Source organism: Neomonachus schauinslandi, chromosome 9 (assembly GCF_002201575.2).
Source record: "Neomonachus schauinslandi chromosome 9, ASM220157v2, whole genome shotgun sequence".
NCBI classification, from domain to species: Eukaryota; Metazoa; Chordata; class Mammalia; order Carnivora; family Phocidae; genus Neomonachus; species Neomonachus schauinslandi.
Window position 1 is genome coordinate 43676697 of NC_058411.1, and position 17486 is coordinate 43694182.

A 17486-nucleotide genomic window follows, 5' to 3' on the forward strand; every position below is an offset into this window, starting at 1 on the left:
GACTGCGTCCTGGGGCCTGACTGCGGAGGCGGGCTGTGAGGGGCGCCCGGGCCCAGGGTTCGGCCTCCCTCCCGCGTCTCTCCCAGCTCTTTCACGGCGGTAGGCGGTACTCTTTTTGTTCGTTTCTCCCCCTCTCTCCATCCAAGAAGCCACTTGCATTCCCTCTCCATCCCCTCCCAGTCCCACGTTTCCCTAGAGACCCCTCCCCACCCCGCACACCAAGCCATCCCGTGACAGAAACAAATGACAAAATAACCAATCCCCGGTCTACTGGTATGTTTACAAGGACGACCTACGCTCTCACAAAATCAAAATGGGAGAGGGACCAGGGGAAAAAAAAGGCTGCAAAGTATCTCCGAGGATTCTGTGCAACCCTGAAGATGGCTGACACTGGACCCGCAGCAGTCGATTTCACGGCCAGCGCGGTCACTCTCATCTTCAGCTTCTAGATTGTGGAGGTCCGGTCAACCCCGTCTGGGAGAGAAAGAATACATGATGGGCACAGGTGAGCAAAACCGTTCCCTTCATGGCCACCTAGTCGCACACCGTGCACGTTGGGCTTCCTGGTCTCTGAAGACAGGTGAAGTCCACACTTACCCATTCATCCACTCATTCATTCACATACCCACCCACTCAACGTCTGCGGAGTAGCCATTCTTCCAGGAACTGTAACCAGTCTGGGAACCAAAACAGGAGACCTAGTCCTCACCCTGTTAAGTACACACATCCTAGTCGAGACAGATCTGGAAAGCCACAGGGATGTAGGAGTAATCATTGCTACGATGGAGTATGTACCAGGCACAGCAGGAAAAATGGAGGAAGGAAGATTTAAGTTGCCCCTGGAAGTCAAGGATAGTTTCACAGAGAGAGGAAATGACTTTTGTAAGATGGTGCTGGTAGGAGAAGAGAGGAGGAGGCAGGAAAGGAAGAGGGTGTGGGGAGGGCATACAGCTCATGTATAGGTGTGATGTTGGTCATCAAATGGTGGGGCTGGGGGGCTGGATCGAGGTTTAGGATGGGGGATGGGGGGAATGGAGGAGTGGCAGGAGATGTGCTGAACGGGGGAAGGGGGTTGCTGCAACGGACATGCAGGTGGACCCGTCTAGCTCACATCCCTTTCTTTGGCAGCATCTCCCCCTCACCGAGTCCCTGCTGAAAGCTCGGGCATGAGGTGGTTGTGACTCTGAGCTGAACAGACCAGGGGGATGCAGCTGACCCAAACTGATCTAGCGTCTCTGTCTCAAGAATCTGGTTAGGGGTAGACACCACAGTTAGAGGCTGTGGGCACTGAGAACTGAAAGACCCTGTGGAAGTGGGTGAATGTTGAGGCTACACAATGCAGGCTGTGTCTACATTATGGAGAGTTGGTGAGACCAGGCTATAAAGCGGAGGACGTGCAGGTCAGAGACAGAGGCCATGAGTGAGACAGACTGCCAAGGGAGCCAGTGGCTGCCCAGCTCCTTTATGGTTGTCTGCTTACACATGGAACTATAGGAGAATCCCCAGAATGAGGCCATAAGGGTCTTGTGTACTATGAACAGGAGCTTGGACTTGGTAATTGGGGCATTCTAAGCGGTAATTAGATCTGATTTTAGAATGGTTTCTCTGGCAGCTGTTAGATGACCTAAAAAAAGACAAGGCTGGTGGCAGGATGGCCCCTACAATGGCCCACGCTAGGGCTTGTCTGACGGGGGCTTATCCAGTGAGCAGAGAGAAGCATGGATGAGTCATTGTAGCAGGTAGAAATGACTGTGTTCAGTGACCAGTAAATGAAGGCCAGGGAGGGATGCAGATGCCTCCCTGGTTTTGTTGATATCCAAACATCAGCAGGTAAGTCCTGGTCTAAGCCTTGATGTCACAAACCTGGTCTACCAGGAGGAGCATCTAGATCCAGTAGGCAGAACTCAGGTTTGAGAGGGGAGGGGCAGAGTGTTCAGGGGAAGCTGGAGGACCTCAGTGATATGGAGGAGTGCTGAGTCCACTGCACAGGCCTCCCGGCCTCCTGGTGGGTGGTGCCAGTCTGGTGTCTTGCCAGCAGGGACTTGAAGGAGAAATGTTTAATTGAAATTTTTACTGAGATCATTGTCGGCTCACATGCAGTTATAAGAGACAGTCCCAGGTTTCCGGGTTTGCTGAGTTTCTCCCAGTGGTAACATTTTGCAAAACTATAATATTACCACCAAGAAACTGATGTTGACACAATTCACAGATCTTACTCAGATTTTCCCAATTTTATTTGTACTTGTGTGTGTCTATGAATTTCCATATGGTTTTTGGAGAGATTTTAAAGAAGAAAAGCAAATGACCCCGGGAGCGTTTATGGTAGTCAGGCCATTAGTCATAGAGGCCCCCAGAGGTGAGCTTATAATCAGTAATCTTTCTCTGACTTCTGCCGGTGTTAACCTGAGCCTCTTGTGGTGGCTCTGCGGTGGTAACGGCTCATGGGAAACAGTGGGTGCGTGTAAATATACACACACGTGTGGGTGTGTAGAGGTCGCTCCCCTGTCTGTAGGAGTGGAGCACACTCTTGCCAGGTTTCACTGGCCTCCTCATTAATGCCAGTGAGTAAGTGGGGAGCTAGAAACATGAAAATCTCAACTAACCCAACCCCAAGCTGCATTTTCACTGACTTCCGAGCCTATGCCTCATCCTCCAAGGGTTACAGTATTCATCTGCAGGGAGATGACCAACAGGTAAGTCCAGATTCACCATTTACAGTTGTGCAAGGTGTACAACTCCAGGGAGCACCATTTACATGTATTCATTATAGGTTTTATAGTTGTTATGACAAACATCAAATCAGTGGCAGAACAGCATCTTAAGAAAGTGGAGTCTTTTTCTAATTTGCACAAAGTCTCCGTATCAGCTAAAAGTGAGGCTGTTAAGTCCCAAGAAGGAATAAGGAAAGAAGGTGAGAAGGAACGGCAAGGGGATCATGTGAAAACATGAATCCTGGAGCATCAGAGAGTGGACTGGGCATTCCTCTTTATGGTAGAATTCACTGCAGTCTCTGTCCTGCTTGGAGGAGCCTTGCTTTTGTAGCCGTGGCTGTTCCTGCCCATATAACCCCTGTGCAGGAGGAAGATAGCAGCCAGGCTTGGTGTTGAGTCTTCCTTTATACCCGGAGCCACCAATCAGGAGCAGGCCCAACAGAGCCAGATGAAAGCCTTAAATGAAGATTCACAAACCAAGATGGCAGAGGCAACCCACCTCCTGGGCTTCCTCATGGGTTCTGTTGGAGGGGCCAAGGGAAGGGCAAGGAAAAGACAGAAAGGGAAGGCCAAAGAGAGAAATGGCTTAGACTGGCGCCAGGAGGGTTGTACTTAGTGGAGGACACTGAGAGTAGAGATGTCCGTGCAAAAGGATGGGCCGCCAAGGCTTGGGGCCCATGGACCAGCCACAGTAGAAAGACCGTCGTAGGATGTGGTGTCCTGGGAACTTGGCCACCCTCCCCTCCTGTCCTGAGACACAGGCAGAGGAACCTCTTTTACTTTGCTTTCCTCTCCCTAATTATTTGTCCTCCTGTAAAATGATTTAATTCATTGGCATTCTGTCCTGTCCCCAGCAAGGTTATCTTCCCAGCACCTGGACGAGGTGGGCCAGCAGAAGGGTGCAGTCCTAATGTGGGAGGCTCACCGCCACTGTGCCCAACTGGGCCACCCTGAACTTAATTTGCATTCTCTGCTCTGGAAACTGCTTACGAGGCTTCCCACGAGAGCGTATTATTGAGGAAAAACACAGCAATAAAAAGGCTTAGGAGATTAACAAGATGAAAACATTAGCAAAAAACCATCAGTTCAGAGAGGTTTTCTGTAAAAGTAGAAGAATGAGCTAAAAAATGAAGCATTTTCGATGAAAACCTCCCTTTAATAAAGAGCATTTGGCATTCTTGCTACTAATGATGATAATGTTAGCACTTAGCAGTTTGATAAGGGCTTCCAACATGCCAATTATCTGAGATATATCAAGCCCTGGGGGAGAAGGTCAGTTCTCCTTGCTGACTCTCAAAGGCCCGGGAGTTCCTCACCCACCAGCCATGGTTGGGTGGGAGGGAGCTTGGGCTGCCCGCAGTGGGCTGAGCTTGGTCTGAATTCTCAGGGTCTGGGAGGCTTCCCTTTTTGAAAAAATTGAGATATAATTTGCATACCACAAATTTCACGCTTTTAAAGCGTACAATTCAGAGGTTTTCGTATATTCACAGAGTTGTGCAGCCATCCCCACTATCTAATTCCAGAACATTTTCATCTGGTACCCATCAATCAGTCACTCTCCACTCAACAGTTCCCTCTGGCCCCTGACAACCACTAAACTATACCATCTGTCTCTATAGATTTGCCTATTTTGGACATTTCATAAATTCCTATGTGGAATTGTACGCCGTGTGGCCTTTTGTGTCTGGCATCTTTCATTTAGTGTAATGTTTTCAAGGTTCATCCATGTTGTAGCATGGATCAGTACTTCATTCCTTTTTAAGCTGCATGATATTCCACTGTCTGCATTTCGTTCATCCATTTCCATCTGTTGATGGACCCTTGGGTTGTTTCCCATTACTCATCAGGGGCTATCAGTGTGCCGACCCAGTCTCCTTGGTTAGCTGGAGAAGAGGACCTGGTGGCACCTCCCCACAGAGGTGCCAGGGATGGACCAATGATGCTGTGAAGCTTCTAGGATATGAGTGGCCAAGGGAGAGAGCAGTGTTTGCAGATGGGGTTCCTGGAACCCATTAGGAGCTGTGCCTTCCCACCATCCTTCCAGTCAGCAGCCCTGGGAGGCCTTGAGCTAGCTCCCTTCTGGTACTGAGTGGAGCCTGCCTTTGGGCTGTGGAGAACCCTGCCCAGCTGAGGTCAGGTAGGTACAGTCCTTGCTTTCCAATCTGCTCCAAGCAGAGCATTTACTGGTCTCATATTTGGTGTTAGGATAAGACTGTGTTTGCAGGGACTAAAAATCTAAAAGTCCCTGGTAGGGAGGACCAAGCTCTCCGGAGGAGCAACTGTCAGCAGCCTTTCTCCCCACCATGGCCAGAGAACGCACATTTTGGCTCTAGGTGTTCCGACCGCCCATCTCCAGGGTGGGTGAGCACATCCCGCCTGGAGAGGACTGGTGGGAAGGGTCACAGGAGGCCTCTCTGACTCAGAGCCTCCCGGAGGTTGGCAGGAAGGGGTGGCCATCTCTCCTCTGCCTGCCAAACATCCCCAGGGCTGGTGCGGAGTCTGGGCTGGAGAAAAGCACTTGGTTAGTACCCGGAGGGCACTGCAGGCCTCCTGGGGCTCTGGTGATGATGTAGGGCTTCAGACCAAACTGACAGTGGGACCACCCAGCTGCTTCTGGCGCTCCTTGTGGGGCTGCCGCCCATAGGCACATCGAACTAGACCATCCCTGTCACACTGGGAGGGACATCTCAGACTGCTTGGGGCTCCAGGCATCGTGGAAGCCATTTGGAACAGGGAGATACAAAAACAAGCAGGGATTTTTGTTTCAAAAATTCTATTTTTAGAACAAGCTGGGATATGCTTGGACCAGACTGGGAGCTCTAGTGCCGAGAAGGAAAGGATCCAATTCGGGGGGGGGGGGGGGGATGTTGCCACTAAAAGCCATGTCTTGTGTTTCTGACTCCTCCAGCTCCCAGCATTTGGCTGGCACAGCTGCTGCAGTAGGACCTCAGTGTGCACTGGGTGGGTGGCTCTGAGGGAAAAGGGACAGCCTTGGTCTCCAGGTCCCTGACTCACCTCCCAGAAAAGGAGGAGCAGGGCGTCGTGGGCTACTTGGTGTGGTACGGCTTGATGGGGATCCCACGGCAGCCTGAAGCCATTCTCTCGCTCTGTCCCCTGCCCACCTCTCATTGTGCCTTTCCCGTTCCTCCTGAGCTACTGCAGAGTGCAGACAGCAGATGGCTGCTAGTTCTCCCAGGCATGCGGTAAAATGCAGGAGGGCCCACTCACCTCCCAGGGCGTGCTCGGTCATACTGAGGCACAAGGACTCCAGCCTGTTGTTGATGTCCGGTTCAGTCACAGGAAGCTGGAATTCTGCAAGGGACAAAGGGTTATGTTGGTGACAGAGACTCTGAGAACAAGGAGAAGGTGTGCGCGGTGCTGTGGGGCTCCACCCGCTCCACCCCGGAAGGACTCACAGGACTGTGAGGATCCTCACGGAGGTAAGTTACACTCTGGTTTCAACCAACCTATGAGTCTGTTAGACGCAGAGTCCATTGTGAACACTGGCGGCTGGAAGAAAACTCGTAACTGAAAATAGCTGGTCATAGAGTCTGTCAGGCCTCTGCTCAGAACCCTCCAGCGGCTTCCCATCTGAATAGCAGCCAACCCCCTGCCATGGCCTGCAAGGCGCACGTGATCTGGCCCTTATTAACCCCTGCCTGCGTACAGCTCTCGCCGCCCCTGGTTCCATGCCAGGCCCTCTTCTACTCCAGGGTTTTTGCACTGCTGTTCCCTCTGCCCAGAATGGTGGTCCCTGGATGTTTCCATGACTTTCTCTCTCCCTGCCTTCACGGCTCTGGCTCTACTGTCTCTTTAGAAAGGACATTAGAGATGAGCAGAAATTTCCCAGCCCTATCCCTTTCCTCTGCTTTATATTTCTCCACAGCTGTCACCAACATCTGGCACATTCTTTATTTGCTGCCTGCCCCCAGTTCCATGTTCACTTCATTGGAGCAGGACTTGGCTCTGCTGCTCCCTGGGCCTGGAAGCGGGCTTGGCGCATTTCTGCTTTGTTACAAGGAAACGGAAACCACAGTATTGGTGAGCACCTCTTCTGAGCCCACGACTGTGCCAAGTGCCCAGTTCTTGAGCGGGACTCAGAGTGACTGGCCAGGTTGGCTGGCTAACACAAGAACCCATGGGGGTCTGACTCCAGAGCTGGTACTCTCCTGCATGCTGTAGCGACTATAAGCGCCAGTCAGTGCTCGCGGCCTCCAGCCACTTAGAAGGTCTGAGATGTCTGCTGGGCGGGTTCTCACTGCCTGGGACCATGCTGTGTGCATTCTAACCACAAAGCCCCCTCTACCATCTGGACCCTCCCTATCTCTCCAGGCTCCAGTCCCTCCTCCCCCCGAGTGGGAAGCAGCCCGAAGGAGCCTTCTCCTCTGTTCTCCTGGGGCCCTCACTGTCAGTACCTCCCCCATCCCTCATCCTGGGAAGCTCTTGAGGGTCTTTCACTGGCTTGGAAGCGCCTTGCAGACAGCAACAGTGCTTTTATCTCTTTCTGAATCTCCCATAATACCCAGCCACGGTCTGCTGGCACACTTCACACATGTCTATTGAGTGAGGAAAAAGTGGAAGCTCTGACAGCTTAGAATTGTGAAATCCTACGATGGGGGTTGGGGGGCAGACAAAAATCAGCAGTGGGATATGTTCTGAGGGCCTGGGAATCTCAACATTGCCACTGTCTTCATATGCGACTCTGGGAAACTTCTCTTCTTTGTTGGGCCTTAGCTCTTCAGTCTGTAAGTGGGGAAAGGATCCTGTGTCCCAAGCTTCAGGCCATTTCCTTGCTCCTTTAAATCTCCACCAGGGGGCACTTGGGGCTGGTGGGCGGGATGACAAATGAGGTTAGGGGTTGGTGGTTTAGTGGGATAGGAAGTTGAAACCAATGGCTAAACCAAAGTATTTGTTTTCCTTGATGAGCTATACATTTAGGTTTTCTCTGCAATCTGTGTTCCCCATTATCGGCTAATTCAGAGGCAGACGTCATTTCTGTTGTTTAAAATTCTGAGTAGATGGGCAAAATGGATCAATACGAAAAGCACTGGGGAGCAGATAGGGTTCTTTCTGACACAAATTCCAGCGTCAATGGGTTTGAAAGGCAACTGGTGCCAATTCATGAACAGAGGACGATTGGGCTTTCCGGCGGCCAGGAGCCAGGGAGAATGGAAGGGTCTTTCCCACCCCCACCCATTGTTGCTCTCAGAGTAGGGTCGGGGCAATTAGACAATCCAGAGGGAAGAGTATTTTAGTATTTTCATCCATTCATGTGAAAATCATATGCATGCAAAATTAGCAGCCTTCAGGGTGTGAAATCTATAAAATAGAAACACAGTTTTATATATAGCCAGTTAGCAAATATGAAAAAAAAAAAAACTCTCAGCAATTATAACCATCCATATGCTCATTGTAAAATTTAGTTTACTCTCTAGCACTCCCCTTTAAACAAACACTGTGGAAAGATTTGGATAAATAAAGATGCTCGACATTTGGAGAGAAGTGTTTCAGCTGCAGGGTTTCTTGCCAACACGCAGCAAAATGCCATTTTCCAAGCCTAGGACTGCGTGTTCAAAAAAGGGGGCTGAGAAGTGCGGGGCTCTCCGCTCTAGAATCTCCAAACCTTAGTGGCTGCTCTTTTAGGTTGAAAGTTGGCATGGTTGCTTTTTCTCCCTCAGCTCTTCCCTCTGGTGTGCTAGGGTGTCACGACCCCCACCACTCGCAGAGTGGCTCCGAAAAATTCTAAGTCTTGGGAGAAGCCCATATGTTCACACTCCAGAGTTTCCTAATAGTGTGACTTTTTAATTGTGTATTTGATAAAAACAGATCCGTGGCATCTCCCCACACATACAAGACAGAGGGAGACCAGCTGGGTGGATAACAGCTTCCATCTCAGGCTGGAAGCCCTCAGCCACGTGTGGCTTGGGTGGGCAGGACTCTCAAAACCCCAGAGAAGCAGCTCTGGGCAGCTCCCGCCACCCAGGCGCACACGACCCACCAGGCCAGTTCTTGCTATGGCTCCTGCTACCGCAAGGGCTCATTGCATTTAGCCTGGGCCCCCAGCTGTAACGGGCCAGGTAGACATAGTTTTATGTTGTCAGTAAGGCAAAAAGGAAAAACTGAGCCTTCTCTGCCATTGCCTGAAGCAGGCCTGTTTCCTTAACCCAGATGACATCTCTGAGAACCAGGAATTTTTCCCCTGACCATCAGACCATTCCAGTATTTAGTGAGGGTCCTCAGTCCTAGGATGCCCAGGGTCTAGGCTGACCTAGATCTTTTTAACTGTGCCTTTTCAGAAGTCCCACAAGTAGAGAGCCTCATGTTCAGGCACAGGGTCAAGAAGATTCTAGAAGGGAGCACCTTCCCATTCCTAATGAAGTGTTTTTGTAGGGTCCACCTGCGGGGGGGCCCATGTGGCTTTTTCTTGGCAGGAACCAGTCATCCCAGCTGAGTCTCACATGTGTGGCACCTATGGCACAATTCTGTAGCTCTCTCCCAGTCCCTGGGGCCGAGGTGAAGAGGCCAGCATCTTTAGAACTTTAGAATAAAAAATGGGGTATTCTAGGAAAAACCTCTAGAATTCTACTTTGCCAATAACAGCCGAAGCCACTTGTTAAATAACAAGGAAGGCTTCAAGTTAAGTGAGAAGTGGGGTTGCTGGGAGGAGAGAAATCAGGAAAGAGGCTGAGGAGGACAGGACAGAGGATGGAGAAGTGGGATCCAGACTGGGTAAGGGGTGTAAGGAAGAAAGGGAGGCAGGGAAGATGGGAGCCAAGCAGGACGGGGGAGGGTAGTAACAGAAGGAAAAGAAATCAGTGTGGGCAGGGAAAGAGAGCCAGACTGATAACTGCAGAGACGGTCATGGCGGTCATGGCGAGTGACAGAGGGACACGAGTAATCAGTCGTACCCCTGAGTCTGCTGTGGGAACACAGCTTTTCTCTGGTGGTCTTGTTCCTAAACCTGAAGACGTTTGTACTGTGGAAATCCTCTGGGACCCACAATTTCAAGAAAAGTGAGGAGAATATGGTATAAGACAATATTGTACCACCTAGGTCTCTAGACCTACAAGTACCATCTAGACCTAGGTTGGTCTCTCTCAATTTGACTTTCAGAGACAGGGGAGTACAGGCCCAGCTGGGTTCTCAGCTGTGATACAGTTGATTCATTCACCAACCTCCCTACCTATTATCTGCCAGTCCTGAGCAGGATTGTTTGCCTTGGCCCACTAGAAGGCAGAGAGCAAATGTGCATTAGGTACTTTAAGAGGGTCCTTGTTCTGGTCTCTTCCTCTGCACAGCAGCCCCTTCCATTCCCCTAACGGACCCACTGTATGGATGGTACTCTCCCTCTCCCCACTCTTTTGAAAGGCAGTTCTCTGGAAGGAATCTGAAACTCACACTAAGGAGGCAATGAATGATAACAGCTTGGGACACTATGCTCCCAGGTATGCAGCATTCTGATGGTAGAAGAAATACAGTCATGAGCTGGTGCACAGGGGAGGTTTGCTATGGTGAACAGATACATGGCCCTTTCCTGTCAGGCCCTCCAGGTGGTGAGGAGCCTCTGTGGCCTCTCAGTGTTACACCAGGGCTGTTTTGAGATCCTGTCTGACTGGATCCCACTGGTGGCTGAGCCTGGGTCAGCAGGAACTGATCTGCTTCCAAGATAAGGCAGTCCTTCTGCAAGCAATTTCCAAACTAATTTTCTAGTTGGGAAGACACCTGCCTTTGGGGGAACGTGACCACACCAGGCACCACACTTGTTTTGAGCTCAAGTCATTCCACTGGTGAGTGTATCAGACCCTCTCCGCCTTGCTCTGGGAGGACCAGCTTAGTGTTTCTTACTCATGGCAGAGGCCAGTGAGACGCAGCAATCACTTAGTGTCTCTCCTGGTTTGTCCTGGGAAATATCTAAAATCTGTTCCTGTGGGAATAATTTAAAAAACCACCCCTGACATGGCCTCCAAGGGGCCCACAAATCCTGTAGATCCAGGAAAGAAGAGATCATCTTGCAAATTCAAGCCAGGTGACTGATCAATGGATATACAACTTGGGGGCTTTTTTCTAGCCCCTGGACTTCTTGATATTCTTTGGAGACATTTAAAATTTTCCATCATTTTAATGGAAGTATTTTAAGTTTACAGAATCAAACTTTCTTCAAATGAATTGTAGTCTTTAAGATTTACCCATCTGGTTTAAAGTGGATGCTCTGAAGACATCTAATGGTCCAGAAGAAGCCACTCTGCTGTATTGTAACACAGTTTTCTGAGGTTCTAATTTAGGGTTGGTTACACATCTCTACCCCATTTTGTGTTCACTACCACTATTGCTTGTGTAAAGATGAAAGCCACTCGCTGCCTTCCTGATTTTGACTCCCTGATACGATACTTATAGTTTGCTCCTGCCCCCACAGCCGCCAGCCCCTAGACCCCTGCTGAGCTAACAAGGATGTGCTGCTCTGAGTGGCAAGGCCCATCCCCGAGAGACCCCGTCTGTCTAGGACAAAACTTCGTCTGGGCCTGGCTGTGGCAATTAGCCAGGCTTGCCCTGTGAACAAGGCTGCCTCTTCAGGAAGAAGGAAGAGTTCTGATCATGACTTGGGGTCTTGAAAACCAGTGTCTGATCTGCCAGGGGCAGGGATGACCTTGGAGACGAAGGAGCCTCCCATGGCAGTGATTTTCTGCAGCCTCTGTTCCCTTCAGCCAGGAACCCCTGCCTTGCCCTTCATGACCATGTCCAGGCATGGGCTGAGTATGCTGGGCAGGGCTTAGGAGTGGCTCCTGCCCAGTACCCACCAGTTTATTTGCTTATGTTAGAGGTTAATTGAACCCCTCTTTCCAAAAAAAGACCCCCAAGGGTTCTGGAGTTCTAAGTCCAGTATACAAAGAACATCATTTAGAGACTTTTGGGTTAACTACCAGGAAAACTGAAAATCGTTATAAGTGGCTGTCTCTGGGAGATGAGACCGTGGGCTGGGAGGGGGAGGGGAAGGGGACAGCCACTTTTCCTTAAAAGCCCTTTTGTATTATTTGATTGTTTAACAATGGGAACAAGAGGGAACACTCTGGGAAAAGGGTGGAAACGATCTTAGGGTCATGGTTGCCCTGAGCATGCGCAAGCAACAAAGGTACAGATGGAGGATCTGTATCTACAGACTCAAAGAGTCCTCCTAGGGATGGCCCAGCTCTTCCTGGTGGGCCTGGTCTTCCCAATTAAGACAGGAGAATGTGGGGAAAGTATAGTGAGAACAGAGGACTGAGGACCTGGAAGAAGCCAAAGGAAGAGACAAGAGGTTAGAGAGGAGCAAGGAGGCCACAAGTGTATAGGGATTGAAGGAGGAGGAGAGTGGTCAGCTATGCTAGGGCTCCCGTGAGGCTGCAGGGTGGCTGGGCTGCAGTCCCAGGGCTGAGGTCAGGGTTGAAGGATACGTTCAAGGTGAAAGGTCTACTCGTGTCCAGGATGTCTTCAAATCTCATCTAGGTTCGCTTTTACTGAGAGTGGATTATACATAATTCTGCATGAAAACAGAGGCTGGGACTACATGACCCAGGAAGAAGACCTTCACAACCCCCAAATTTTATCAGTTATTTCTTCCCAGGAAGCTACAAGTATCAAAACAGAGAAAAGGAGCTTTCAAACAAACGTGCACAAATAGGAACAGTTCGAGAAGTCTAGAAGCAAGTTTAAACAAGTATCTGGACCATCTCTTCCTTTCCTGACACACCTTACCTTGTGGTGACTCCTCACCTCCCCATTCCTCCTTGGTGTCTCCCCATCTTCATCCTGCCTTTCACTCCTCCAGGCACACTCCTACTCAAAATCTTCCATACATTCCCCACTGAGAGTGGCTGGGGTCTGAGTTCCTCGGCCTTGGGTTCAGAGCCCCCATCATCAGCCTCGATCTTTCCAGCTCCCTTGGTCTACTCGATGCTACTTCAGCCTGACCCTTTGGCTCAGCCATGGCTTCTGGAACTCACTGAGGTATGTGGTATGATTGCGGTCTTGCTCCCTTGTCTCCTTCTGCCTGAAGCTCCACCCTCCTCTTTCCACTCCTTCACTCTGTCCGCTGAAGCTCCGCTCCAATTCCGAAAAGGTTTCTTGCCCACCGAGGGCACAGTGACATTTCCTCTCCTTAAACTCCTGTAAGACTTGTTGTACAGAACATGTCTCTTGCCGAGGGTGGGTATTTTCCTACAGGTACAACACCTGTAACCTGTCTGATTTTCCCACTTAGAAGGTCATCAAGCTAGATGTAGTCATTGTTTGCATGGCTCTATATTACTCATGGACTCTTACGAGGTCCCTGTCTGCATAGACAAAGTGTGCAAGCGATTGTTGTCTGTGTATCATTCGGGTGACTCTGTTTTAGGAGGCACAGTGAGAGGCGCAGCTGACTTGAAGCGCACCACGTTGCTGTTTAACCAAGTAAGGGGAAGATGGCCGCTCCAAAAAGTCATGTTTGCAAGGTGCTCCCAAACCAGGGGTAAGTCTCTTAGCGTCAACACCGTCAAAGTTTTCTTTTTCTCTGTTTCACTTTCTGCACATCCCCCACATACACCCAAAGTACACACAGACACACACACGCACACTGCACTTGGAACCCCTCCCAACTCCCCCAAATACCCTCCAGTGATCTCTCTGGTTTAATCAATCTAGAAATATGACTAGTATCAAAAATATCCCCGTCAGATTGCAACTGACTCTGGGGCTCCATGTGCTGGCTCCCAGCCAACGAGCCGCTATTCATGCTGGCAAGGCAGTTTAAAAAAGGAAAGGCTTCTATAAGCTCAAAAGAATGCGTGGTGACAGTCGAGGCTAAGCACTTTCCGGCTGGGTTCACAGGGGCATCTATTTTGGCGTCCTGGCCTCCCCTCTGTGTCAGGGGGTGGAGAGAGGGAGAGATCAAGTGCAGGGCCCTACCTGGCTGCTGGAACATCAGCATATTCTGTGGAGAAGTGTGCACGGGCAGCGAGCGGGTCCTTTGGACTGAGCTGTGGGTGCGGCTTGGCATGCTGTTGCTGCCCCCAGGGTTGGCAAACCAGAGGTTCTAGTGAGAAATGCAAAGGGGGGGACCATTAGTGCAGACACCCTGGGGTCAGGGGAGGGGGTGCGGAGCAGGGCCGCCAGCCAGAATTCAAGAGGCAGATAGCCCTGAAAAACTCTTTGCTAACTTCTGGAAAAGGGCTTGCAGGCTCGTGCTACCCATATGCATGTTTATAGAGAGGGGGTTTAGATTCCGTTCATTTTACCACCCCCCCTCCAAGCCCCAGGCCTCTCTAAGCCCCAGCTTCATCTGGACAGCTCTCTCCCTCACCATCTCCCAAACTCTTTTTATCCCTTTTGTTGCCTTTGCTTTTCCTACCACTTTTTTTTTTTCAGAGATGGAAAGAGTTCTATAAATGTTTGCAACGAAGAGCACAAACTATTTCGGGGCTCATTTGATTTTCTTTTTGAGATTCTTACAACTTACTACAAAGCGAGGGGGAGAAAAAAAGCATCTTTCAGCTGGCAGTGAGCTGCACACTTAGCTTGCGTTTATTATTATGCGGGTGTCCTGGTGGTGACTTCCTCTTGAACTGATGTGGGGCTTCCCACAACGGTCAGAAAGTGGGGCTTTCTCATACACCCTGTGGTGTATGCTCTGGAGAGTAAATCCTGCCCATTTTGCCTGGAGCTGTTTTCCTGTTTTTAAACCAATCCATCACCCCTTAGTTTCTCATGACAATCCAGACCCACTTGTGCCCCTCTAATCCCAGCCCCAACCTGCAGAACCCCACAAAGCTGGGCACACAGATGGAAGGCACTGGGCAGGGTAGGGAAATGGGACTGGTGGGTGAGAAGCCTTGGGACAGAGGTCAGCTCTAAATCACACAGTAAAGACCTCTGGGCAGCCTGGCCTTGAACAGGAGGAGAATGTTCCAGCTCTCTCTCTGATCGCCTCTCTCAGGCTCCTCTTTGGATTCTCCACCACAGCTGCGGACTGTGACAAAGGAGCTTTTTGCCATGAATAAAAAGGCTAAGAAAGCTCCTTGGATGCTAAAGCTCCTCTGGAACCCAGATCTGGGAGGTGGTGAGGTCTGCAGGGGCAGGTCAAGGAGCAAGGCAAATAAAAGGTCTTGCATTTCCTCCTACAGGCTCCCAGGTGCAGGGCCCCCAAGGTTAAAGGTCAAAGTGGCCAGAGGGCATCCTAAGTAAATCCCCACGAAGGCAGGTGCAGCCGTGGCATTGTGCTGTCTCCTAGAGAAAGAGTGCAAACAACTGGTTACCTCTGAGCACAGGGACACCTGTATCTTCGTGCAGCCCTCCTTGGCCTTCCGGCTCACCTTGGGGTCATGCAGGGATAGGTCCCGAAGCCTCTGGCCCTGAGCTTGGCGGCCCACCCTCCCCCCCAGGCACAGAACACACCTGTCTTCCTTGTTTCATGATGGTGGGGTTGGCTGTGGTGTTGCGCTGGGTGGAGCTGACAAATCCACTGGTGCCCAAGAGGCCCAGGCGGGCGGAAGGGACGTTCCGGGAGGGGATCTGGTACTGGCGGGGGTTCCGTCGGCCCATACCGCCGCCCACAGAGCCGGCTGTCGGGAGGGAGTTGGACTGCCCAAAGCCACGGCTGTGAGAGGGGACAGAGAAGCGAGAGACTGTCAGTCACCCTCAGCTCTTCCCACACCCCAGGCCGCCAGCGGGCTGCCTCCCTGGAGTCTGCTTACATTTTGCCAGTTACGGGGTCTCTCTAGGGGCACCGGGTAGTTGTGTGTCAGGAGAGGGCTAGGATTAAAATGACAGCTAAGAGACATCTGAGAGGCACTATCACATGCACCACGCCGGGACTTTGACACTGATTCTTCAGTCCTCACGACAACCCCATGAAGTAGGCGCTCTACCCCCTTTTACAGCTGGAGGACGAACACAGAGAGCTTCACGATGTTGCAAAGGTCACACGGGCAGCTGGCGACGGTGCTGAAATACGAGCCTAGGAGGCTGACCGGGGTGCCCCCCAGCGGTCTCCCATGTGAGCACTCACGTGCCCGTCGCGAAGACACACAGCACAAGGGCAGCAGAGCCAGGCCCAGTGCGCCTTCTGTCACACCACAGTCTGTTTCTGATGTCTGCCTACGTGGAGAGAGTAGCCTGTGAGCCCCGCTAGGATGGAGGCTCCAGGAGAGAAAAGATGGTGTCTTTACGTAATCAGCGGTCCTGCACGTCCCATGCCTGCGGCAGCTCCCGGCACAGTGAATGCAGGCTGAATGAACCAACGAACGAACGGGCCTCTGCCACCAGGATGCTTCTCCCTGTGGAAGCGCTGACCCCGTGTCTGGGGCTCTGACTCCAGCTTGAGAGCAGGGAAGGAGAACGGAGATGATGATGTTTGCAAGGGCTCTGGACCTAGGACACCGACAGCTCCCCACTCCACAGGCCGTCCCTGCTGCAGAGAGACGGGGAGGTCGCGTGCTTCCCCACATGGCCCCAGGGAGGCCGCCAGGGACCCTTAGCATCGCATTGAGACACTGTGCTCCCACTTCTCCAGTGACCTCAGCGCTCAAGAACTACTCCTTCTCCAACATGCTTCAGGTTCCGGGACGGTACACAGCAGCCAGTAGGGTTTCAGGAACCAGCACATTCCTTCCAAGAAGAGTCAGCTTTAGTCATTCACTGATGTTTAACTTGAAATGCTTTACCTCCAACGGCCACAAGATGGAACAGACTTGCTTTCCCAGCCACACAGGGGAGGTCCGTACCAAGCCCGTGCGGGGACTCCAGCAGACCAGGCTGACGTAGTTTAACCAGTTGAAGATGATGGGGGTTGGGGGAGGGTGTGCTGCAAAATAGTCATTTCCTGAGAAAGAGAATTGTGTGTGTGTGGCGGGGGTCTAAGCCATTAGGTGATCTCAGAAAATGTTTCTCTTCTCCCCAGAATGCCTACATTTCCTAGGGGGAAAGAGGGTGGGGAAGAGAATTCCACAGGTGAGGTGGCTGCAACTGATTTCTGGGCCTGTGTCTTTCCACTTCTAGGTTTTTTTGGCCAAGGAAAGGGTTCCTGATTCCTGTCAGGGAGTCATCGACATGTGGTGAGAAGGACACTAATGGGCTCTAGGTCTGTAGCTCATCCTTTCTCCCCCACCTTCTTCTTTCTATGAACATTAAATTTTTTTGGTTTGAAAGAAGAAATTTGGGCCAGGAGGGGGTAAAAGTAATTTCATATGATCTAGGAGACCTCTTTCGGAGGAAGGACAGTCTGAGATCCATGATAGGTGGAAACAAGGATCAAGTGGTTGGTGTTTTTTTTAAGCTATGAAATCTTGTCCTTTGGTTTTTGAAGTTGGAATATTGGCCACCTGGCAGATGATTCAGTATTCTAAGACTTCTCCTTATTTAGTGCAGATCGCTTTTTTGCTAATTTTCCTTTTTGGTTGGATTTTTTAAAAGTTGTTTCATATGCAAAATACAGTAGTCAGTGAGTGATGCTAAAATGATTTGTGCTTCCAGGAAGGCAAGATTATATTCTTGAGCTGATATCATGTGGGCAGAGGATTCTGCTATGGGACACTTAGTCACTAAAGAAACAGAACTCTAGGGACTCCTACAGTTAGGACGCATGAACTGGGCTGTGTGTGGCAGGTAGAGCCCAGAACATTTTGGGGTCAGGATAGATAGTGGGTAGAATTTGGCTAGGCCATCTTTCTAATGACTGCGGGACCCTACTGTGACATCCTTAGTTGGTTATTACAAAGCCGGAGTTGTTGAGGGTTACTTAAGACCACTAGGCTTAATGACATAATC

The 17486-nt window shown here is 50.8% G+C and overlaps 1 protein-coding gene across 2 annotated transcripts in view; it reads right to left on the reverse strand.

Moving 5' to 3' along the window:
* Positions 1 to 235: 235 nt before the first annotated feature.
* Positions 236 to 17486, reverse strand: part of SAMD4A (sterile alpha motif domain containing 4A) — a 200229-nt gene continuing 182978 nt past the window's right edge. For both annotated transcript variants that reach the window (XM_021701453.1, XM_021701452.1), the window contains 4 exons: positions 15117 to 15318; positions 13632 to 13758; positions 5940 to 6023; positions 236 to 474 (listed from right to left, as the gene is read on the reverse strand). In XM_021701453.1, the coding sequence (XP_021557128.1) occupies positions 446 to 474; positions 5940 to 6023; positions 13632 to 13758; positions 15117 to 15318 (442 nt within the window). In that variant the 3' untranslated portion in view covers positions 236 to 445. The remainder of the gene's footprint in view (positions 475 to 5939; positions 6024 to 13631; positions 13759 to 15116; positions 15319 to 17486) is intronic.